The following is a 25266-nucleotide window of genomic DNA, read 5'->3' as shown; positions in this document are numbered from 1 at the left end:
ATTGAGTTCAATAGCTGGGGGATCTTTCCCTGCTTCTTAGAAGAGATAGCAGTGATTGGCTGGGCTTAGTGTAGCACTACATGCATCAGGTAAAAAAATTGCCTTTAGGGATTTAATGTTATATGGATCAAAATTTAATATGCTTGAAAATGAAAAGCAAGATTAAGAGGTGCATCACAAGTCCACGTAGACCTGATAGGAAGGGGAAAAGTGAGTCAGAAGAAGGAAGAATGGGAAATTGTACAGGGAGAGAGGCTGAAACTTTATACATGGGGTTGTGTGGCCTTCAGCTGTGAGAAGGAGCTGAAGCATGTGCTTGCTCCCTGCCTGCGGCCCTGTYGGTTCGGCTGGTATGCCTGGGAGATGGCAGCTGTGGCTGGCGTGCAACCATCACTAGAGGAGTGGCTCCTAGCAGAGGTGAGCAAAGCGTAAAAAGCAAGCAAAATGAGGCTTTGAAAGTCAGTTGGTGCAGCATGCTGCGTGTGCTGCCCCTTTTACAGGCAAACTCCTACTTCCAAGGAACAAAAGGAGGCCTCAGGTAGGAGCGCAGCATTTCTCTGGTAGGATGGGCGGTGACAGTGCCAAGAAGGAGCCCTGTTCTTAGAAATAGAAAGGTGTGGCCTCGCAGGAAAAAAGACTTCTTCATTGCATAGCTATGAGCACCTTAGCTGACATCTGAAATGGAATAACTCAGGAAAGACAAACACCTTCTTAGAAAGCACGTAATAAAAAAAGAGCTAAGGGACTGCTCCTGGTGAAATCACTAGGACTTTTTGCCTGATGTGTTGAAAGGTTGAAATCTCAGGAATAAATAAAATAAAACGAGGAGAAAAAAGAAAAAAGCTGGGATGTATAATTAAAGACTTTCATCTTACAGCTTTTACTCATGCATGTAGCTTCACTGATTTCTGAAGGCTTATTCTATGTGGTTAAGCATTTTTTCCCTAAGCTTATGTTGCAGTGTTCATTTCCAAATCATTTTCAAATATAAAGGTGTTTGGGGCCAGATCTTTCTCCTGTTGAGGTAATGAGTAACACTTCTCATTTATTTCAAGGGTCCTTTAATCTTTTCGAGGCCTTTTTAATTAAAATGAATTATTTAGCGTTTGTACAGCACTTTGAAAGTACACAGAACTGCGTAAGTGCTAATTGTTATTATTAAACTCATTATTATTATCTTTTACATTTCCCGTAAAACTGGCTATGGCTTAGCAGTTAAGCTCTTCAGTTCTTAAAGAAAATAAGCACTCAAAAATGCTTTGACTTTTTTTTAGAAAAGCATGGCAAGCTAATACTGTTGCTGATTACAGTGGTGGTGATATTTTATTTACTGAGTCCTAACTGAACCAATGAGGCAACCAATTGTAGCTGCACTTTAGCAAACTATACACCCAGGAGTTATCATGCTGAAATTAATCGTGATCCTCCTGTTCGCAAGCTTGGGCTCATAAAACATGATTTGTCATTGCTCTGTTCTTTTTACAGTGGCCAACACTGGTGCACACCATGCACGTAAACTGATACGCCCTTGGATACAATAACCGCACACCTACCTTGTACTGGTGTTCGTGACTACAGGAGATGCAGGACAGTGGAAAGTCAAAAATGGTCCTACCTCCAAGGCACTTGCATTATGCCTGTGCGTATATGTTTGAAAGAATGGGTTCAGCCTAATACAGTTATAGGAAATTTGTTTCTGTACTTGTGCAAGATATTCTCAATCACATTTGCAAATCTATGCTTTTGAAGTTCCTTCACTCTATTGAATAATCCTTGCTTAAAGTTAGGTGTGTGCTTCAGTATTTTGGAACAGGTTTTGACGGAGTTTTACGAAACTGATCTAATTTCATTGGGAACAGATACAACTTTAATTTCTTTCCTGTGAAATTAGAATCRTGCCAAGGTCCTAAAACACACGCTCTGTCAAGTTTCCTCTTGAATAGGTATAGTAATAAATAGAAAAGTATACCTGTAAGTATGTCTGTAAATCTATCTATTTAAATGTATTCTCACTATTTTGATGTAAAAAACCACAACTTTATCAAAAGCAAATATTTTGAATTAATAAAAGTGGGAACAGATGATACTGCGAAGGGAGATTTTATACCTCAAAGGTAAATGCTGTGTAGCATTATGTAGGCTACAAAAAGACTTGTCCAGCTCTTAGTTATCTTTTGATTTGGTTGTAACAGAAGGAATTTCTTTCATTATACCTTGCATGGTATATGATGCAGTAGAATACTTTAGCTCTTGAAGTTTTTATAAGAGCTATATTGCAACAGATTGGATAGTCTGTTTTTTGTTTCTTAAATTAATAGTGTTAATCCTACTTTTGCACAGTAAAGATGAGTGCTCTTTATTCACTTTTAACGAGACTTCATAAAAAAAATCACATAAAATCTTGATAAGGTTCTTGGTATTTTGGGCATAAGGGAATAATAGGTTACTGCCTAGATAACTCACAGGAAATAGCCCAAGATATTCCCATAATTAAACCTTACAGGTGAATGGCATTAATTTGTGTTGCTGCTGTATTATTATTACTGCTGTTAGTAATATCTGACACTCATACAGCATCTTTCCTCTGAAGCTGTAAAAAGAACTTTAAAAAGCTCACTTAAGTTTCACAACACCTGTGTGTGATATTCTCTAGGTAAAAATTGATATATAGAAAGGATACTATGGCAGAGGTTTTAAGTGAGTTTTAGTAGAGCAGTAGATTAAGGGTCAAAAAACCTGTCCCTGTCCTAGTCAGCAAGCAGCTTGCTGTGCGTGTTTAAACAAGCCACTTATTTCCACCAGCAACAGGTTTCTTCTTATGTAAAGGGAATGATATTTATCTTTCTGAATTACTGTGTTTCTTTTAAAGAAGTTCATAAACTGAGACAGGTAGAGAGGTTTAAAATGTATGTGGTGTTCAGATTTTGCTAAAAGAAAATGAAAATTAATGTTCTGAGGTTCATGCTCACTGCAGTTATTGATATGGCCTGTCAAATCGAACCTCTAAACAAGAGGCTTTCATTGTCTATAATGACTTTACCTTTCCCACGTGGTGGCTTTCTGCCTGGAAATTTTTTGCCTCTTAAGTTCAGGAAGGTGGCATAACAAACCCTGCAACAGAGATTTAAGCAACTTTAAACAGAAAATCATGTCCTCAGAGCAAAGGACATAGTGGGGAAGAAAAAAAGCAAAAACCTAAGTCCTGTATCTGTTTTAAATTTCTCCTTAAGACATAGTTTGGCAGTTCTTTATCAAATTTTCCTTTCCCTTTTTTTTTTTTTATCATGTTCCTTCAATCCCCCAATTTCCTATACTTGCTTTTTTGTGATGCACTAACATTAAGTCATTAAGACCTACTTTACTTTTTCTTCTGTCCTTGGCCAATATTGGTCACAGCAGCATCGCATAAATAAACACCTAAAAATCAAAGTTACTGTTTTTCTGTGTATTTCTGACTGAAATGAGTCTTTGGCTTGATAAGAGGTGTAGAGAGGTCCATTGAATTAAAACAATTATAGGACCCTGGAATTCAAGTCCTGGCTGCTATGTGACTGTGTGCAAATCACTGAATTTCTCTGGCACTTCAGCCTTTTTTCCACTTCTTTCCTCCCATCTGTTATTTTCTATTTAAATTGAAGCCATTCAAGGCAGGGACTGTCTATAACATATACTGATATAAGGCTTAATATAGTTGGTTGCTTAACTTAAACATCATCGTTACTACTGTAATGCACAGAATAGAAAGAAATGGGCATGAATCAAGACCCTAATGGGAGAACTTTCAGAGGAGACAGATAGAAGAAGCCACTGAATTGTACAAATTTTACACAATTCTTACCACATAGAAATTGGACACTGAAAGAACCAGACTTTTATAAGACTTCTTAGGTTTAAGTAGTTACTAAACTAACTAGGGTGATAAGATTAAAATGAATTTAAAAGGTACTTCAATGTAAGAATGAAGAAATTAAGTCTCACTAGAATGGAAACACAGGTTTGAATATAGCTGTATTCTGAATCAGCCTGAAGTAGGTGCCAGTGGAGTAGAAGACAGAAAATATGCTTATTTCTTATGGTCTGTTGTTCTGGAATACTTGCTATTGTTCATACTTTCATGTTAACATAAAAATGAAACATTATCGAAAAGAGGGGGGTATTTTTGGAGAGAACACTGACTTCAAATATTTTCCTCCATTTCTAACGTCTCACTCTGGGGAGTAGAGTGTACACTTCTTGCATTATCATTTAGATTATGTCACAGTATGATAGAATTAATTTTATATAATGTAGCTGAGAAAAAGGTCTACATAGGCAATTTTTCAAATGGAAGGAAAAAGAGTAAGAAAAGGGCATGAGCAAATGTTCTGAGCCATTTAAGGAAAAGCTAGAGCCCTGGAGCAAAGGCAGACTGAGTAATATTGTGCAAATGTGCTCAACGTACATTTAACAGTTTTTAGTAAAGAATCTGGGAAACTGAAGGAGTTAATTAAAGAAATGCCAATCTTTAAATGCCCTGAAAGCAAACATAAAATGCTAAGTTGTTTATAAAGGGTTTTGAACCATTACAAGGTGGTTTAATCCAAAGATCTGTTGTTTGTGTCATGAACATTAAAAATGTTGAAATGAAAAAAAAAGCCTTGGCCTTCAGTCTTTGATTTAACATGTTCCTTGTCCTTGCTTAGGAAAGTTAACTGCCCATGAACTACTTGCTGCCTTATTCAAGAAGTCCTAGGTATTGTCCTTGTTGTCGAGTATTCAAAGATTAATATTTCAGCTGCAAATTCATGATTTATAAGCAGAATACAAACCTATGACAATACCTGAAGACTTTAGAGTATCTGATAAAACTGTAAAAAACAAGGTTAGGCTGGGAATTTGAATCCTTTGGAAAGACCAAAAGTTGCCTGGTCTGAGACTAAATGCGGATTACACTTAGCAGAGCTACTGCTGACAATGAGGCCCTGGTGAAAACAGTCATGGCTCTCAGCTGGGATAGTTGTTCCACCATGTTCTCAGCTCATAACTAGATGGAGTGGATTTAAACTGGATAGAGTGGTGTGTAAGGGCACAAGGATGTGTTTTGTAAGATATTAAATGTGTAATGGGATTAATGAATATGATTTATAGATTAATAAAAACTAAAATAAAGGCTGCTGATATTGAGGTCAGTGGTTTGCTGACAGAAAACACCCATTTTCAGTTGAGGAAGTTGGGCCTTTAGTACTTTCCTAGAACTCTGAGCTAACTCCGAATGAGTCCTTATTTATAAATCCCTACGGAGATGTTACTAAAATTTCACCTACATGTAAGTCTCACTGGTGCTCTAAAGGGGTAGAAATGTATTGTCATAACTTATGTAGCCATATAAAACTCTCATATACATGCTCTTCATATGGATATTTATATGAATGGAAGACTTTAAATTTCAATCCCAGTTTCTCTTGGGAGTTTGGGAAGTGGTTTATAGAATCTACAAGCAGCTGAAGTTGCTTTGTTTTCATGTTCAATACATCTAAAGTCCTTTTTCCTCTTCTTGTGCAATATTCAGAGTATTTGGGCCAACTGACTTTTCTTCTGAGGAAGCCTTCTTATTGTCCTTATTCATAAATCAGCTTTCCTGTTTTTCTTAAGAGAAACTACCTTATCTTTTGAGGGTGTGTAGGGTGTTTTGTTTTGTTCCAAAATTAAGTCTGACTCAGTCAGGTGTGTTTTATCATCAGGTTTGTTCAGTGTAGTTTATTGAAACAGGGAGATTATTTTTGTTTTGTATAGAAATTTGGGGATCATTAGCCAAGGGATGTGGGGAATTCTTCTAGCCTCAAACGTGTCACTATTACACACCCACACCCACGAGTCAATTACTTAACTTTGCTGTCATAGGATGAATGCAGACTCTTAGAAAGTGCCAGACTGACAGCTTTGAAGTCTACAGAACAGGTTTGGCAGATGCATCAGCAGTCCCAGTTATCCCCATACACTTCTATCTTTCTGAACCATTGTGGCTTGACTACAAGGCAGCCCCAGTTTTATGTGAGCATCTGTGTATAACTTGCCATCTCTTAGGATATTCTGTTCTTTTGCTATCCAGAAGTGTCCCACCTTATTTTTTTTCTTTAGTTTATTTAAATATGACCTCAATTTGGTTTCTTTTTGGGTAAAACCATATCTAATTGTATTGCTGCTTCATGCCTTGAGTGGGCAGTGAGACTGGCTTCCTCTTCCTGCTCCAGGGACTCCCCCTCCAAATTGTGATGGAGAGCTGCTAAGAAGAGTAGTGTGTCAGTAGTTTGCATTCTAACTATCTGTATTCTCTCCCATTGCAGATAACTGAGGAATTAAGTCTTCAGGGCTATTAAATCAGCACCTTTCACAGCTGCCAATTTCACAGAGCAATCTACTTTCAATTATGCAGCATAATGGAAGTGGTAGAATAACCCAAATAAAACAGAACTATGGATAATACAAAAGGTAAATAAATTAGGCAGTAAGGATATATTTAGTGCACTCACCTTTGAAAGGCTGGTAAAAGGGTTCCTGCAGAGAACAGAAGCAGCTTTAAGCAGGCAGAATGGGGCTGGATGCCAGCGGGAAGAACGTTGCTCCATTCAGACGTGGTGCTGCAGCCTGGAGTGCCGGAGGAAGGCAGGGCCTGGTGAATCCACACTGTGGGTAATCTATCCAGGTACCACTGAGACTTGACTAAAATTTTATTTTTAATTAAAGAAATTATTTCTTTAAGAAAACACATTGCTGATTCTAATCAAAAAGTGGAAATAGATATTCAGTCAATACTCCAAAACATTTCAAGTGAGGAAATGTTGCTGAGAAATGGGAGATTTTCTCTGACTGGCAAGAAGGAAAAATGGTGTTTTGCGAGAAGGGCAAATTCTTGTTTGGCTGTAAGAAAGAAATTTTGCCCAGGGCCAGGGAGGCAAAGGTATGGCTAAGCTAATCTTTCTGCTCCCCATCTCAATCCATATCACTGCAGCTGTGCATTTCTCCAGGGATAAGCTCATGGACACACTGACTAGCTCTCAAACAAAAAGCTTCATTCTTTGTTTTTGGCAGTGAAAACAGCGAGAAGCAGCAAAGCATGCACACAGGTTGTGCTGAATCCTTTGGGATGATCTCTCCCACGAACCTCCTGGGGGTAGAACCAGAGCAGTAGCCTTGGTTGCCTGTTGCTGTGAGGTACTCGTTCGCAGCTGTGCCACAAAAAGGAACTGCATTCAAAATGGTCTTGCTTGGTCTGAGGAAACATGGGTGAGTAATCAAAGTATTAATCAGACCTGTTGTTCTGGGGTCTGTAGTCTCATATTTAGGTACCTAGATACTGCGGGGTTGAGTGCCATGGCAGATTACACAGGTGGTTCAACCACATCCAAAGAAAGACCTAAACAACCCAGCGAAGGCTGTAAAATATACCATTTGAGATGCAGAAAGCTAGTATGGATCTAGTATAAAATGAGATCAAAGAAAGTGGCCTGAGCAGCAGTAATTCCACCTCTAGTTTCCTGTGTCTAGGCACAGTTATCAATAGAGTCGCAGTAAACAAACTTACTGGCTGCTCGTGTCCTAATCTTCATGCTACTGTGGTTGAAACTGGGAAGAAACATGAAGCTATGCATGGATATGGTTTTGATGGCACTGATTTCTATAAACATTACAGAATGTGGACATCTATACCGATACTGTTGACTTTAGCCACATACAAGTTCTAGTAACAGTGAATGCTTTAATGTTGTTGGCTTTGCTCATTCCACCTTGACAAATTATGGATGATATGTTTAATTTCCCATTACTGAACCTGACTGCTCCATAGATTATGGTAGTACTTTTATTTTCTTTTGCTGATGCAGAACTGAGGTACATTGTAGGGCTATATGCAAATAATATAGGAAGGTATGGCAGAGCAGGTAATTGAAATGAGCTTTAATTGAACCCTATCTCAGTTCTTCAGTGTGTATCTTCATCCCTGCCTAATTCTTCCTTGTGTATCAAATTCATCTGTTTTTCCTTCAGGAGAGCAAGGGCTCTCTCAGTGCCTCAAGGTCTGAAGTTTTGGGCCTTTCTTCCTTGATTCAAGAGAATCTTCAGGGCAGTAGTGAGACACTGTAGGCTTCAGCACTGAGAATATGCTGTAGATACTCATTTGTACCTGTCTTTTACAACAGGTGCAAATAGTGGTTTCCCCTGTGCTTTTGGTCTCTGAGAGAGATGAACACATGGATGAATTGCTTCAGCTGAGGAGGAGAGAAGTGATATCAATAAGAGCAGCAAGGATTACGCTTTCATTCTGTACTGAGGGCTGCTATATGCCGATCGTCAAGCTTAGAAGCAATACCTGTGCCCTGCAGGGACTTACTGCTTCTGAAGACAGCAATGGCAAGTGTCTTTTTTCATTTTTATTTAGTCAAAAGATTTTTGACTTTATGGTTGGATTAAGTAGTTATCAGTATCTCTTGACTGAAACTCTCAAATATGCAGTTTGAGGTAGTTCCATTTAATTCAATATGTACAGTCTACCTCATAGGCAAGAAAGGTGACAGAATAAATACGAAATAGCAGCTGACRCAAGTGGGCTTGCTGTTCAACTTTAGATGCACTTCAAAGCTCCAAAACTGTCTGGTTTCTAGTTGTCTTACAAACAACCTCTTCACCCATGCAGCACTCTCTGGGTAAGGGCAGTAGTTTTAAGGGAACCCAGAAGACAGTGTGTTCTCAGTGTAGTTTCTAGCCTGACTTTACCTCTGGGGAACAGGAAGAGCCTGAGCTGGACTGTCCTCAGAGCTGTTTGCAAACTGTTCTCGGTAACAGTGGCTGATGATTCATTTGACACAGTGATCAACAGTCCCCAAACTTGCCTTTTAACAAACCTTCCCAAAACAAAGAAAGGGGGTCTTCACAGACAGAATCATGTATGTGTTAGTGATGGATCTATAGGAGGGGTAATCTAGGCTTAAGAGTGCTTATAATCAAGTGATTAGGTATGCTTGCCTGGGGTCAGGCAGTAAGCTAGTTTTGCAGCTCAGGGGACCCTTGTTCCTGCGTTGTGCTCACAGGACAAGGGCATGCTGATTCATTCATGTGTGGGGATGTATAAATGGCTGTTTATAACTTGTTTTTGCAGGGTAGTAATAAAGCCAAATCCATGGGGTTGCAATCCTTCCTATGGTAATGGAACACTGTCACCACTGGCAATTTGACTTAAAAATTGTTCTAGTTTGAAAAGAAACTTAGTTCCTTCTTTATTTATGCCAGTAACACAAAAGGTCACAGATTTACATGTGTGTAACCTTTGAAAGTTATTTGAGTAAACATTTGCAGGAGAGATCCCATCTGGGTGATATCTTTTACAAATGGCTGATATTATGTTACCTAAACAAACTTTTATTTGGCGATTGCAAGTCAAGAGATGGGAAGGCCAATCTAGAAGTATGCATCCTAGTGGAGTGACAACCCGCTGACATTACAACATCTGAAAATAAAAGACCCTGGAGTAGGGAAGATTGATGCTGTTTGCCTTCTGCACTTCATAGTAGTGGAAGGATAGCGATGATTGATGAAGACTAAGATGTATTACTGAAGGAAGCTTGTACTACTCATCAAGGATGTGGCTCATCAGTGAGTTGACAGAGGTTAGACATCACACTGGCATCTCTGGGAATTAAATGTATCTGGAGATGAGAGGCTACATAAGCACCTGGGGAAGACATCCACTCAAAAATAAAATTATTGATGTCCGTAACATAAAATACAAAAAAATATTTACCTAAGGAAGTTAGAACCTAAAAAAGCCAAAAATGTGTCTACTGTACCAAAAAAGAATCATGTGGAAAGAGGACTAAAAATTGGGAAAAAAAGGAGAAACAAAGAGAAGTGCAAATGAACAGAACAAACCTCCTTCAGCTTGGTGCTGCAGGGGAGGCTTGTGGTTGTGAAAGCACACATGGCTCTGCCAGGGGAAACTTCCTTCCTTTCCTTTTTTATAAGCTTTTAACCAAAGATAAGTTATTCTTATTGGACTTAAGGTTGTAAATAGTTATCATCATAGGGGAATACTGAAGTCCTTGAAGCTCAGCTGATTAACATCACTTAAGGATGTAGTATATTATTTTTTAAGTGGAGAACTTCAGCTTAAAAATCCCCAACTCCTTCAAAAACTTATTTTTTCTCTTTCTCTTATCTTTTTCTTTTACACATCAGTAGATGAAGTCAGTGCTGGGTGTTTACTTATATTTCCTTAAATACCAAGAAAACAAAAAGATATTTAAAACACTATACACGTTGTACTTGATGGAGGTGGGAGCGAAAAGTACAGAAATGTGCCCTTTCTTGGGATGCATCAACTCACACACCTTCCTGGAAAAGACAAAAGGGCAAAGAAAAAAACAGCCATGAGAAAAAAACATCCACAACAGAAGCCTGCATTGCTGTGTCACCTTCCACGTCATATGAAAATACTTTTTCCAAAATTTGAAAGCATTTCTTAAGAGCCGTCAGAAGCATAGTTTTTTTTTCTTTTTCCTTTTCAAAGCAAAGCAAAGTTCCACCCTTGCTGTCTCTCCCTCTCTCTCTTTTTCTCTTCTCTCTGAAAAAAAAAAAAGTTTTGAGAATTTCACTTTTCTATTCACTGCAGTCCTGGCCAAAGTAAAGCCCTCTTTTACATTGACGTCAAGATCTTTACTAAGATTAGGGTTTCATTTCTCTATTGCAGCAATTAGCCAGGGAATGTATAAAAGGCTTCAGGGAAGCAAGCTAGGACTCCAGAGGGGAAAGCACTTTGCACCATAGACAGATAGCAAGAGAGAGGGCGAGAGGAGGAAGGCAGGAACAGAAAGAGGGAGGGGGGGAGAGAGAGAGAGAAGGAAAGACAGGGAGGGAGGGAGGAAGGAACAGAAAGTTTATGTACATAGACCTTTTTTAAAAAAGTATTGTTGCACCTGGTAGCTAGCTTTAGTGACACAGAAATGAGAGGTCCGTGCAGTGCTTAAATAGCTCAGAAACAATGGGATAGTGCAGGAAAGTTAACAATTAACAATCTCAGCTTAAATTTTATAACTGCAGGGAATTGGAAACACAGCTGCCTCTCTCTTCAACCAAATTAGAAGATCTCCTGGTTAAGGGAAGAATTTTTGCTAACATCTTAGTTTCTGAGAAATAAAAAGGAGCTCCGAATTGAATGGGTATCATGCAGTTAACCAGGCTGCTCATATTTAACTATCTTTGCTCATTTTAAAGGGAGAAGCAGCCAGAGGGGTAATGAGGCTTTCAAAATGCTTTTTACTTTATTTTTTTAAATGAGGGTACAGGGCAAAAAAGGGAGCTGAAGGCATCCGGGTGAAGAGAAGCAGCAAGGAAGATGGGGCTGCTAAGTGTGGATTTGCTGATCACGCTGCAGATCTTGCCGGTTTTTTTCTCCAACTGCCTCTTTCTTGCCCTGTATGACTCCGTGATCCTCCTGAAGCACATGGTGCTGTTCCTGAGCCGCTCCAAGGCTGCGCGCGGCGAGTGGCGGAGGATGCTCACCTCGGAGGGGCTGCGCTGCGTCTGGAACAGCTTCCTCCTGGACGCCTACAAGCAGGTGGGTGCGCGCCCCGGGGTCCCCAAAACCGGCTGTCCACGGCTCTGCGCACTCACCGCGCCTTCCCCTCCGAAGTTCAGTTTGGGGGATAGCCCAAAGGAGACGCAGTCCAAGGCGGGGGCAGAGGCTCGGCTCGGGAGACTGGGGAGCTGCTGCCTGCCTGCCTGTTCTGCCACTGACTCCTTTCTGCAGCCACGGCCATGTCACTTAGCTGTGCCTCAGTTTCCCCGCCAGTAAGAATAATACTCTTCATGCTTATAAAGTACTTCAAGATCTTTGTCTGGGAATAAATAAATAACGTTCTAAATATTTTTAAAGCGGTCGTTTAATCGTTTGCCATGTAGATCCTCAGAGGCTGTACATAGACTGTATCTTGAGATAGAGCTCTCTATGTTACATAGATAACATCTATCTGTGTATAGAATTATTTTAGTTAAAGGATGAAAATGAACCTTTGTCGTTGTACTGGCACTTTCTCTTACTCATTTGTTAATTTTTACATTGAAGGAAGCATCCAGGTAAAACTGGACAGAGAGAAACAGTGAGCCTTTTTTCCCTCATGAAAGCAGTGACAGTGGGACATGTCAGAGATTAAAAATGAGCTTGACTAGCTGAGGGACAGCTGCCTGGTGATTTAAGTTAATAAAGCTAATAGCAATTATGCAACTTTTTTTTTTTCCTTTTAAGTTTTGTACAAACATTACCCAGTGGTACTGCCCAGGTCTCATGAGGTAGTTATAGTTCCCTTTTATAGACTGAAAACGAGGACCCTAAGAGATGAAAATTCTCACACAGGCCACCCAGTTAGTAAGTAGAAGAGCTGAATTCAGAGCCCTGTGGCTTCCAAAACAGTGCTCACTCTGTTAGAATGGGTTGTCTTATTTAGACCATCTAATTTAACATGCCCCATCTGATGTCATGAGGTCATAGGAGACCTGTCCAGGCGATAGCTCTATATCTTCTGAAAGATTTCTTTTTGTGTCACCTTCCCCCCAGTCCCCTTTCATTCCCCCACAATGGCTCTTGTATTCACTCTTACCTAGAGATGTGAAGAGCTGTTTTGTTGGCTTTGTGATATGGGATACAAACTACCTAGCCTGAAATCCAAGCCATGGGTACATTATTTTTCAGTGTAAGACATATAAATAGTATTACATCTTGCCAAATGGATCAGCCTCTTAATGGCACCATAAGAATCAGCCAGCTGGCTACCCAAATAAAGTAATGCTGAATATTGAAGCTCACTATTTTGCTAGCCCTTCTAGTTTCTTTTTTTTAGTCTCTTCATGGACATTAGGTAAGGAAATTTTTCTGTGGTCTTGTTAAGTAGGCTGGTAAACACAACTGCTCCCATTTTACAGACAAGGCAAGGCAGGACAGGTAACGTGCAACTTGGTTAAGGCTCTAGTGGAACAGCCAAGTTTCCAGTTTCTACATTTGTGATCTGTATGTGGGCCAGGGACTGGGAAGGTGTGCAGCTGTAAGGAACCTCATATTCATGAAATATCTTCAATTTCATTCTGTTTAAATAATATAAAATGCTTTAAAATAAATGTTGCATGCCTTTTTATACTTTCCAAAGACATGCTTTGGGTTTCCCTCAGCTACTGCTGCTGTCAACCCTTGGATCTAGAGGGAGGATGGCTCTGTGCTATTTTTGGTTTTGGCAATGCAACACATACCTTGAACTTAGTAACGGAAAACTCTCCCTTATCACCTTTAAATGACTTAGGTTGTTTATGCCAGTCAGGCTTTAAGGTCCCTAGAACAAATTCTTGGCCTCAGTGAACTCAGCAGAAAAATTCATACAAACTTCAAAATAGCCAGATTTTCTAACATTGTACCAAAAAGAGGGAAAAATCCATTCATACCAGGTATCCTAAATGAAGAACTAATCAATTCCAGCAATTAATGGAAAGACTACATTTTCCTTCATAGAATTATGGGCCAGGCCAGAAGGTCTTTGGAAAACCTTGATTGTCACAGAGATACAGAGTAAATTTAGAAATCAAATTCTAAAGGGGACAATAAATTGAGCAATATTAGGAGAAGGAGAAGAGTTGTTGCTTTCATAACAGTGGAGAGTTTTCTGCTGCTTCTGCAAGGAAGAGAAAGAAAAAAGTGGTTGAACTGGAAAGCTGTACTGATAGAGTTGAAAAAATTTCAAATATATCCTGGTTTGCAGTGTAAATGTTAAAAAAGCATGTTAAATAGATTAAAGACTGTCCCACAAAGCCTCTTCTTCCTTAAAATATCTTTTCTTAAATCCTGAGTGGGATCATCTAATTGTAATATCTTAATCTTAGCCAATTAGGACAGGTAGGAAATGAAATTATTGGAGAATCAGGATATTAAACAGCATTGCAAAATGTAGCCTTTATTACAACCATGTTTGCTTATTGCTCTAGTTTTCTAGTTGAAATCAGGCATTAGCAAAGTACTTAAGCATGTGCTTAAATTCATTCCATTCAGGACTATTTATGATATAATCACCATTCTTCAGCTAGAATAGCTGAATTGCAGATGGCTGAGGTAGACCAAAGCTAGACTGCCAGTTAGCAGAGCGCTCTGGATTAGAACAATAACTACGCTTGGTTGTACTATGCTGTATATCACTTACATGGAACTCTTTCTGACTACATTTCACAGCATTTTGCATAAGAGTACTTCATAAACAGAAGAAAAATTTCTGGAAGCCATTCCAGAAAAAGTTCCTGGATAGATACTGGTTTGTAGATTAAAAATAAATTTATTCCAAGAAAATAGTTCTGCCTTGGAAGCACACAGACTATTCCAGAATTAAGTGACTTTATTTCAAGACTAGTGTGTACAAGAGATGATTTTGGAATAGCTGAAAAAGAATGTATCTGAAAATAGCTATTCTGATACATTTCCCCTTCTAGTAAAACTTTGGAATATCTTACACAAATTTCAACTTGCTTTTATTCTGCTTTTTGTAGTTATTAAGTATTATTGCACAAAACATTTTGGTTAGGACATTTGTTTCATAGGCAAGATTACCAGGCAACAGTTGAAGATTTTAACTTTCTCAGTGGGTGAACAATGCAGTCTGATATATTGTATATGCACATATTCAGTATTCTCTTTTATTGGGACATTTTATATGACTTCCCCACACTTTACTGTCCCAGTGAAATCAAAATAATTGATCGCTTGTTTATTTTCTTAGGTACATTTTATCAATGATTAATGTATTTCTTTTTACTTCCTGAGCTCTGAGTTCAGTATCTGTCACACTCAATGTTGATATTGTCTACCTTGCACCTCTTTTTCATTTATATAACATCCTTCTCCTATTCTTTCCTAAGAAGCAAGCATGTTTTATGTTACAACAAGGGAGTCTTTAGGACCAGATTAGTTATCGTCATAGGGATAAACAGAGACAGCAGTCAAGTTATAATAACCATATAACTGGAAGAGTGCAAGTATGGTGATGTTTTGTTATTTAGATGTTACTTTTTAATTTATTGTTGTTCTTCTTTATCTACAGAAGTGATGAGTGGATTGACTTCTGAAGAGCAAGTCATGTATGTATAAGTGTGTGTGTATTTATACATTCATATGTGTATGTATATATAAAGATATATACATGTGTGTTTATATGTACATAGACATACATATATGTGTATAAATGCATAAATGCACATAGGCATACATAATTGGCTCTTTCAGGAGTCAGTCCACTGTTATTGTATGTATATGTGTGTGTGTGTGTATATATATATATATGAATATATATGCGCCCATATGTATGTATAGATATGGATGGACCAACCCCCATAGATAGAAAAAAAAAAACAAAAGAGATTTTTGGGAGGGTGTTCAAATACCCCCTGTGTAATTTATATAAGCCATCTGTACAAATGCCAATGAAGATTTTGTTTCATCCCACAACATATATACTGAATATGTCACATATCTTACAGAAACCCAGAGAAACAGCTAGAAAAGTTTTTTTTTTTTTTAAGCATTGTATCTATTTTAAATGCTTTATTACCCTGTAAATTCTGTACTTTAGTACTGGGATGAATCCACTCGCCAGGATTCCAAAAAGAGAGAAATTATTATCTTAATATGCTTTTTAAATGGCTACAAGAGGAGTTTTCCACACCAGGGGCCAGTGCTGAGGTGCAGAGTGCTGAGCGGTCTTGCAGTGCCAGCGGCAAGTTTTGTGTCAGAGCTGCCAGTCCCAGCCAGAACTGGGAGCTGGAGGCTTGTCCTGATGGGTGCCCAGCACGGTGCTGTGCGGGCCAAGAGCTCGGTCAGGGATTTCTTTTAATGCTCCCTGCTCTCTGGAGCGGCCGAGTGATGCGCCTGTGCAGGTAACGTGCCCGTGTGCACACAGGCACATGTGTGCACAGGGACCATACGGTGACACTGGGGTCTCAGCAGGTGGCTGCTAACGGCGGGGTGTATGTACGTCTCCGGCTTTTTGCCATCTCTAAAAGGGCCAACAGCAAGCTGTGGCATGACAGAACTGAGAGAAAGTTTGGGACAGGATCCTGACTTCAGAGCACAGGCCCAACTCGGGAGTTAGTAGCAAGTGGATTGGTTTAGTAAACATGTGGTGACACCTCTCTGAGGCATTTTGGGGAGGCATGAATAAATTACCAGAGACACCTCTGGCTACTTCTGCCTGTCTAATGGGTACATTTATTCTTAAAAACACTGGTATGTAAAGCAGTATAGCCTGGAAAGCTGCYATAGCTTTTGGTAAGGTAAGTGCATGCTGTGCAACATTATCACAAAGTAATATGTGAAAAGTAATATAAGGACATGATCCTTTACCTGCTGTTCAGCTGTCTAGTGCCTCTTTGCTTCTGGGAGATGTCTTTTAATGGTTGGAACAAAGGCATGACCCTTCTATACTTATTATTTGTAATTAATTTGCCTGGCAAAGTAAGGAAGTGTCTTTCTCTGCCTTTCACTATAATGAAGGGAATTTGCGAAATAAATGCTGTCCTAAAGAGCTTGTGTTGTATAGTTTCATGGTTTTGAACTAGACATTGTGTGGTATTAAAAATATTTCATTGGTTTTACAAAGTTCAGAGTTAGCAGAATTGTTTTCATTGACATTTTCAAATAAAAAGAATCATGAACGAAGTGAAAAAACAGAACAAAACCACAATTAAAACCCTTCCTGCAGTGTTTGGAACCTAAATTCAACAGGATTTGGGCTTGTCATTGCCATTATTATTAAAACTTTGTCATTATTATTAATGTATAATCATATTTGTTATAGTAGTGTCCAGGGACCAACCTAGATTGGGGACACATTGTGCTAGGCAGTGTCCAAAACAAGAGAAGCAGACAGTCTGTCCCAAGGAGCTTACAGTTTAAACATTCAAGGCAAACAAAGGGTATGAAAAAGGAATATAATGATTACTACTCTGCATGAGGTCTAATCCTGCCCATCTTATTTTGCAGATCTAACTTCGCTTCTTCCACACCATCTCTATGCAGTCCTCCATTTTCATCCCTATGTGCAAAAAACCCCCTTGAACTGACTGAAAGGACTGCTTCCCTTTTTGTGAAACCTTTATGAAAACCCACTCAAGCTGTGATAGCCACAGACAATTAGCTAACTCGCATCATGCAGGAAAAGGATTGTACCCAGTCCTTTCACCCCATCTCTACCTCTCCAACAAAATCATCACTGTGAATTCATACAGTGAGAAGGATGAGGTAAAAGTATAAATAATCATTCAAATTAACTTCAGATATCACTCAGATGTCCATTGCCCAGACAGTGGTGACTAACAAGAATGGTGAAGGCCTCTGTCATCCCTGGGAAGAGTCCGCGAGGGCAGCAGATGGCCCAGAGGCCCCAGTATCCTTGACTGTGCCTCCCCATAAGCCATGCTCCCCTCTTTAAAGAGCATTAGGAAGCTCACTGTAGGCTCCCTGATCACAGGAGCTAAAATTCTCCTTTTTCTATTCTAAAACAGTGCAAGGCAAAAGGCTCCTTTATGCTTTCCCTCTGCCATGAATGCTCATTTGTGGGACTGGCAGCTTTTAAGGAGGACAACATTTGACCAGTTATTTTTATCTGGACTGTGTCCTTTTAATTTTTCTCCCGCTTCCCTCCCTCAGCTTCACACACCTGATCCTAAATAAGGACTCTGGACTCTGGAAGAACTCTAGTAAATTCCAGTGTCTGCTCTCCAATTTGGGTACTCAAGTTTCTCAAAGCAAACTGCCACCTCCCCATGATAAATGAAGAGTTCCCATTCATGTAGGCTACTCCAAACAAGAGCCTCCTGTAACTTCTATCCACTGCACAATTCTGGGTCATGTAAAAAAAGAAAACAAAAACAATAATATGTATACTTCTGCAGCCAGAATCTGATTAGGATTTGGATGAAGCACTGACAAATGTCAGGCTCTTAGGAGGCTATATTTAGCTGAATGGAATCAAAGCAAAGCAAAGCAGAGAATTTGAAAAGGAGCAAAAAGCTCCAGGGATTCAATTCATAACCAGTTGCTGGACTCCAATCCCAAACGCAGTATGTCCATATTTAAATGGCTAATATCACAGACTGCTAATTGTCTGGCAACACCTATTTTCTTTAAGGGCTTGACACAGCCTGATGAGTTTGCCAAACTTTGAAAATCCTTCATACAGGGAATGAAAGCCATATTCCAGTCCACAGGATCCCAGGAGGGTTATGCTAAAACTGATAAAAGCAAAGCAACAAAAAAGAAAAGGTAAATGAGGAGGTGATGTTTTGTCCATGGGGCTTTTCCTAGACCTCATGGAGACTGTACAACAAAGTTAGCAGTATGTGCTATTTCTAGCCTGTAGTTTATGAATAGGGCTTTCTTTTCCACTCCCAAGTCTCCTTCATTTTGCAGTCTGTGTGCTAAAGCATCAGTAACCTTGTTCCCTTTCACTCTGCGTGCAAACTCGGAGATGGAGAGGCAGCACCAAGGCTGTCAAGCAAATGAAATTCACACAAATGATGCAAATTACTGCCTTAGTGTAGGGTTGGGGCTTGCTATGGGTAATGGCCAGAGCGGCTCTCACATTTTGCTGGCCAACCTCGCCTGCCCTGGGCAGGCTGCATGGGAGGGAGGTGCCTGTGCACTGCCTGGTTTCCACCTCAGCTTGGCATCCAGAAGGCCAGTGTTGCATGCCCGAATATTCATGCACATATAAGTATGTGATTATAGAAACACTGGATTGTGTGTGAGGGAAATTCTGCTGGTTTGTTTCTCAGAATTTATATTTTGCCTGCCTTTGTGTAAGATTTCAAAAGCAGTTTGGCTGAATACATGTTTTTTTGTTTGTTTTTTTCATTGTGTTGATTTTCTTTTCCAAGAGCTACTTTTTATTTCAATAAGTAACAACAAAGAAGACAGCCAAGGCCCACAATGCAGATGATCAGCGAGGATGATATTGTCATCCTGTGTCAATCTGTTCCCGAGCGGGGTGAAATAAAGAGTCTCTTTGGGAACGTCAGCATTTCATCAAGACCAATTAGTGGAGATGCTGCTGCTTATGTTTAAGCATTAACGACTGGGTAGGGCTGGATTTTAGAGTGCTTGACACTGGCATGGAACAAGGCACCGACCTAATTACTCCTTTGCAAGAGCAGAAAATGCCTTGTGAATGCCTGCTTGGCAAGGATGTCTCATTAAGGGGGGAAAAAAAACCAACACAAGCACTCCTAGAAACAAAAATTAACATGATGGGTAACCTGCGGCCATGAGACTTGCTTTGTGGCTGTGGGAAGTAAAGAGAAACCTCTACAAGGTGACGTAAGGCACAGTAGTTTAAATTTCTAAATTTCTCTGTTTTTTGGTCAATAAGAAGTCGGAGTGACAGGATACAAACTTGCATTTTTGGAGAATAATAAAAGACATTGCCACCCTTGGTATCAATGTTATATGATACTTGAAGGGCATTCTCATGTGAATGTTCATCAATGGGAGTTGCTTTATTAGTCTGTTCCTTCAGGGTTTGCAAACTTGTCTAGGAAAAGAAGCATTTGGTAGACCTGAATGAACACTTGGTAATGAGGAGCATACAACATTTAGCCTCTCTTTTTGCATAAGCAGACTGTGGTTTCTCAATTAAAGATTGTAGTGTTGGTCAGAGCATTTTCGGTCATAACAGCTTTGCTAAAATAAAACCAGAAGAACAGGGGAAACAGCTGCTTGGCTGTTGCTGTCTCCTGAGCAGCTCCGTTCATTGTTCAGTTTTACTTTCTTCTGTCCTTTTTACCTTTAATTTTCTTGTCCTCTGAAGGTTGCCAACAAATATCAGAAATTCAAAGTGTGTTGCTTAATTGTGATTTATGAGATAAATCACATGTTATTACTTCTTTTCCTTGACTGAATGAGTACACACTCCTAAGCACTGAAATCCATTATTCATTCAGAGAGTGGGTGCAGCACAGATACTTGCATGTCAGGCTTTGCCCAAAAGACATATTTTGGGCAACCCAGCTCTGAAAAGGCAATGGCTTGTTAGCAGAAGAACAATTAAGCTTTCTAGGCAGAGGGATCTAGTATTTGTGCCATTTTTATGTGATATGCCCTTGTTTGGTACTCACCAACCTACCACAAAAAGCTGAGTTGTCTGGCTGGCCTTTGGACTGAATGGAGCCCTTGGTTGATTATATCATCTCCAAATGATCTTGGCCACTGTATTTTTTGCTCATGTCTGATCTTTAACCTTATTTACTTCTGCTCTGCCTATCTTACTCCACAGAATGGCAGAGAGAAATGCAGATGTTTAGCAGCTCAGAGGAAGAGTACCTACTACCTGCTAAGCAGTAAACACTATTTGTCTGTAGCAGCACTTGTTAAATGTTACAAGGTGAATCCCTTGTAACATTGACAAACATGAAACAGGCTGAGTTTTTTTTGTTACTGTCTCTCTACAGAAAGATCTTTCCTTTAAGAAAGCTGGGATAAAGCTCTTTTCCTTTCTTGAGTTCAGTGGACAATCCACCTGCTCAGCAGGTCCTAAACACAGCAATTTCAAACTTTGTTTGCTTCCAAAGGCATGAAGTCAAACACCAGACTATTTTTACCCATTACCAGGGTTCTAGCACATAACTAATGTTACAGATGGAGGTTTGCTAGGAGCAGTGAGGGGCTTTCCTTTCCTGCACAGTGCCTGTTCACCTAGCCTGTGCTGTAGTGGCAGCTGCACAGTCCACTGTTGAGAGTGGCATCATTACCATATACTCAACATCATAGGTCTCAGCCATTCTTTCTTGCTATGGCGCTCTCCCTTTCTGATCTCTGAATGAAAGGCAGCACATTTGTGTCTCAATTTGCACTATAGAAAATAGCTAAAATGATGCTTATATCCCCTGCAGACATGTTGTGAGACCTTCTCATTTAGCTCTAAAATCTTTTGGGTTTAAGGGAAGTGTCTTACAAAATCTTCTTTGGTTAAATTCTGTTTCTTTTGCTAGTCTGATGCAATGGAGCTGAAACATGAATAACTGGATTTATGCAGGGTAGTCAGGTTTCTCAGGAAGAAATGGAGGACCCAGATCTCAGAGCAATGGCCTCAGTTAAATATTCAGCTCTTAACCCAACTCCATTCAGGGAGACCTCAACAAGCTGGAGAAATGGGCAGAAAGAAACCTCATGAAGTTTGATAAAGGGATGCGCAAAGTCCTTCACCTGGGGAGAAATAACCCCATGCACCAGTACAGGCTGGGTGATGACTTGCTGGAAAACAGCTCTTCAGAGAAGGACCTGGGGGTCCTGGTGGACCAGTTGACCATAAGCCAGCAACATGCCCTTGTGGCAAAGGCCAATGGCTGCATTATAAAGACCGTTGCCAGCAGGTCGAGGGAGGGGATCCTTCCCCTCTACTCAGCCCTGGTGAGGCCGCACCTGAAGTGCTGGGTCCAGTGCTCAGCTCCCCAGTACCAGAGAGACATGGAGAGACTTGCACTGGAGCAAGTACAGCAAAGGGTCACTAAGATGATTAAGGGACTGGAGCATCTCTCATATGAGGAAGGGCTGAGAGAGCTGGCATTGTTCAGTGTGGAGAAGAGAAGGCTCAGGGGGATCTTGTCAACGTGTATAAATATCTGAAGGGAGGGTGTACAGGAGAAGGAGCAAAACTCTTTTCAGTGGTGCCAAGTGACAGGACAAGAGGGCACAAACTGAAACACAGGAAATTCTGTCTAAATATAAGAAAACACTTTTTTACTGTGAGGGTGACTGAGCACTGGAACAGGTTGCCCAGAAAGGTTGTGGAGTTTCCATCCCTGGAGATATTCAAAAGCCATCTCAGCGTGGTCCTGGGCAGCCTGCTCTCGCTGACCCTGCTTGAGCAGATTGGGTTAGACCAGATGATCTCCAAAGGTCCCTTCCAATGTCAAGCATTCTGTGATTCTTACTGCATGTGACTTGTCAGTAAGTGGTACCTGATAATGTAAAGTAGAATGAACAGTGCACCCAAAATCAGTTATTTATTCAGTTTTTACAGAATTCTCATTCAGTTTTAACTTCAAATGACTTCAGTAGGAGTGTAACTTGAGAAAGAAATGAATAAAATATGACGGACTTCAGGATTTGGCCCTGTATGTGTTTGTTCAAAACAGCATTTCTACATATTATCAAATACACAGGATACAGAGAGAGATAGAGGCAGGAAAAAATGGAAAGATAATTGCATTGTTGTACTAGAGCCTGGTGGTAAGGGCAGATACATAGGAATTACTGTGGCAAGTCTCTTAAGAAACTAATTGTCGTATGTAGTCATATTTTGTGGTTCTATAGTGATTATCAGCTAAGGATCTTGGAGCCCTCTGCAGGTTTCACTTTATTCTGGCAACCCCTTTGTGAGATGCATACATTCTGTCTTCTTTCTATAGGCAGGGAAATTAAAGCACTGTCAAGCAAAATGACTTTCTCACAACTGTGTATTGAGTTCAGATTAGATCTGAGGTTAGAGCTAAAAAGCCTTAACTTCATCCTGCTTCAACCTTCAAATAAGCTTTCCTGTTTTTCTGCTGCTTTTCCCCCAATCTTCTTTTAGAGAAATATTGCAGTAGAAGGAAATGTGTTATTCAATCATTGATGAAATTACTGCAAAGTGGTTAGAAAATCCTTTGGACAGTGCAGTCTTCAGTGGCCCATTGTCAAAACAGAACAATGTATTGAGTCAGATACTGCTAAGATCTCTTTTGGATCTGGTACTCTCTGTATTTTCATTCGTGGTCTGCAGGATGGAATTGAACATACGCTTATGAAATCTGAAAACTTCTCAAAGTTGGGAGGCATGTACGGCAGGTATTGTGTTGGTCAGGAATACAATTCAGAATGATTTTGAAGAACTGGAAAAATGTTTTGAAAATGTAGGATGCAGTTCAATAGAATCAAGTGCAAAGCACTAGATTTAGGCTAGACTACTGAAGTGCACAAATCCATGATGAGGAGCAACTAGATGATAGGCAGAAAAGCACCTGGGCATTATAGCTGTTCACAAGCTCACCAGTAGTCAATAGTGTTCATGATGTTTTGGAAAAAGCAAACATCTCCTTGAACATATTAACAGGTGTAGCCTCTGAGACACATGAACTAGTTGTCTGATCCTTCTCTGAATTAGTAAAAGCTCTACAGAAGGAGAATCCAGTTTTGAACACTGTTCTTCAAGAAAGATGTGGAGCAAGTGGAGAGAGCTCATATGAGGATAGTGAAAAAAATTCATACATCTAGAAAATTTAGCTAGCAGAAAAAGGTAAAAAGACACAGGAGGTAGTCTGCCTGAAAGAGAAGGTGACTAAGGAGAGACTTTATAAGAATCTGCAAATATACAAGGGTTTCTGTGAAGAGGAAGGAAACAGTCTATTCACATGTCTGTGGTGGATAGGACAAAATAGATCTCAGGACAAGTTATCTAACAATAAGCATAATGAAGTGCTATACCTGTCACATTTCCCTGCACTGGGAGTGGAAGGAGACTAGAGACTTCCAGATGTCCAGAGGGACTAGGGCCTTCTTGAAGCTGCTGCTTTTGATGATTTGCTAAATCCAGAATCCCTTTGCTAGTTCCCATGTGGGGAGTAAACTGTACTATTTGAACAGATGACTGCATTTATTTAGAGAGAGTAATCAAACGGACACTGGGAAAACAAGTCACACTAACTTATTATGTTTTCATTTGTTTTGCTATCAGGTCAAACTGGGAGGAGAAGCCCCAAACTCCAGTGTAATCCACGTAGCCAATGGCAGTGATGGCAGCACTAACAGCTGGAAGAGTGTTGGTGGGAAGTGTGGAACCAAATGCCACCTTCTGGATTTTGCCAACTCAGAGAGGCCACTGGTGGTCAACTTTGGTTCAGCTACCTGACCACCATTCACAAACCAGCTGTCGGCCTTCAGCAAGCTGGTGGAGGAGTTCTCTGGTGTGGCTGACTTTCTGTTGGTCTACATTGATGAGGCTCACCCATCTGATGGCTGGGCCGCCCCTGGAATTTCCTCTTCTTCATTTGAAGTTAAGAAACACAGGAACCAGGAAGACCGATGTGCAGCCGCTCACCAGCTCCTAGAACGGTTTTCCTTGCCACCTCAATGCCAAGTAGTTGCTGACTGCATGGACAACAATGCCAATGTGGCCTACGGGGTTTCATTTGAGCGAGTGTGCATTGTGCAGAGACAAAAAATTGCCTACCTGGGAGGCAAAGGCCCCTTTTTCTACAATCTCCAGGAGGTTCGGCTTTGGCTGGAACAAAATTTCAGCAAAAGATGAAATCCACTCTCTACAGAAGATATGTCAATAGATGTGTCCCTTTAAAGTGATGTAAAAGGGAAGAAACGAAATCATATGCTGGTTTGAGTAAGGCCTTTTGGATGACTGCAGGAGAACACAACTGATAACAAGGTCAAATGAACATAAACTAGGAAAATAAAAAACAAAAAACCTAACTCCACAGAAATGTTAATTGTATGAAAAAAATCCCACTCCTGCATTCCCTATGGAACAGAAGAGGCTGCTGTGAAAAGGTGCTGCTGCTGAGCAGGAAGAGTGGTGAGATGAGCTCCATCTCCCGGAAGGAACCGGTTGCATGAAGTGTTGGCTGGAGGGTGAGTCAGACGCATTGCTTCCTGGAAGGCATTCCATGGAAAGGCAACGCCATGCATTTCATCAGAGACACTTCTTTACCCTCTTGTGGCCAATGCAAGCAACTTGGGAGGAGCCAGAGGGTTTGCAATTAATTTGTGTAGAAATGCAAGTGGAGTGTGGCAATTGTCCTTTTTCTGTAGAGGTTTTATTGTTCAGAGACTGCAGGAACCTGCAATGCACCCTGCATGCAAACCGGCTGCTCAGATCAAGATGAAACATCATATGCTGGTATTTATACTCCTTAGGGACGCCTCTCTGCACAGCATATTAACTATGTAACTCTATTTGTATGTTTGCATCCATATGTAGGCCTGTGCCTGTTGAGAAAGATGTTAATATCCATGGAGTAGGACCAAAAAGACAAAGATGATCAAATGACCCCATTGATCCATTTTGAAAATTGAAAAAGCTGGACTATTTGCCACAACACACCAAGAACTATCCAGAGTGTGAATCAAGAGACAATAGCTCAGCTGATGCCAACCCTCAGTTCTCAGAACTGACAACATGCATTTATCAATAATCTCCGGTTTTCTTCTCTTTTTCCTTTCCCCCGTTC

The 25266-nt window shown here is 40.2% G+C and overlaps 1 protein-coding gene across 2 annotated transcripts; it reads left to right on the top strand.

Annotated features, from left to right (window-relative positions):
* The first annotated feature begins 11362 nt into the window (after positions 1-11362).
* On the top strand, positions 11363-24377 carry DIO2 (iodothyronine deiodinase 2). 2 transcript variants are annotated; one of them, XM_026084157.1, is made up of 2 exons: positions 11363-11584; positions 23760-24377. In XM_026084157.1, the coding sequence occupies exons 1-2, from the start codon at positions 11363-11365 to the stop codon at positions 24375-24377; spliced, it is 840 nt and encodes a 279-aa protein (XP_025939942.1). The 2 variants fall into 2 exon arrangements, with proteins under 2 accessions (XP_025939942.1, XP_025939943.1); XM_026084158.1 differs by having other exon boundaries at positions 23760-24332.
* The last annotated feature ends 889 nt before the right edge of the window (positions 24378-25266 follow it).

This window comes from Apteryx rowi, unplaced genomic scaffold (assembly GCF_003343035.1).
Source record: "Apteryx rowi isolate R43461 unplaced genomic scaffold, aptRow1 scaffold_627, whole genome shotgun sequence".
Lineage (NCBI taxonomy): Eukaryota > Metazoa > Chordata > Aves > Apterygiformes > Apterygidae > Apteryx > Apteryx rowi.
This window is presented reverse-complemented; position numbering and strand designations above follow the sequence as displayed.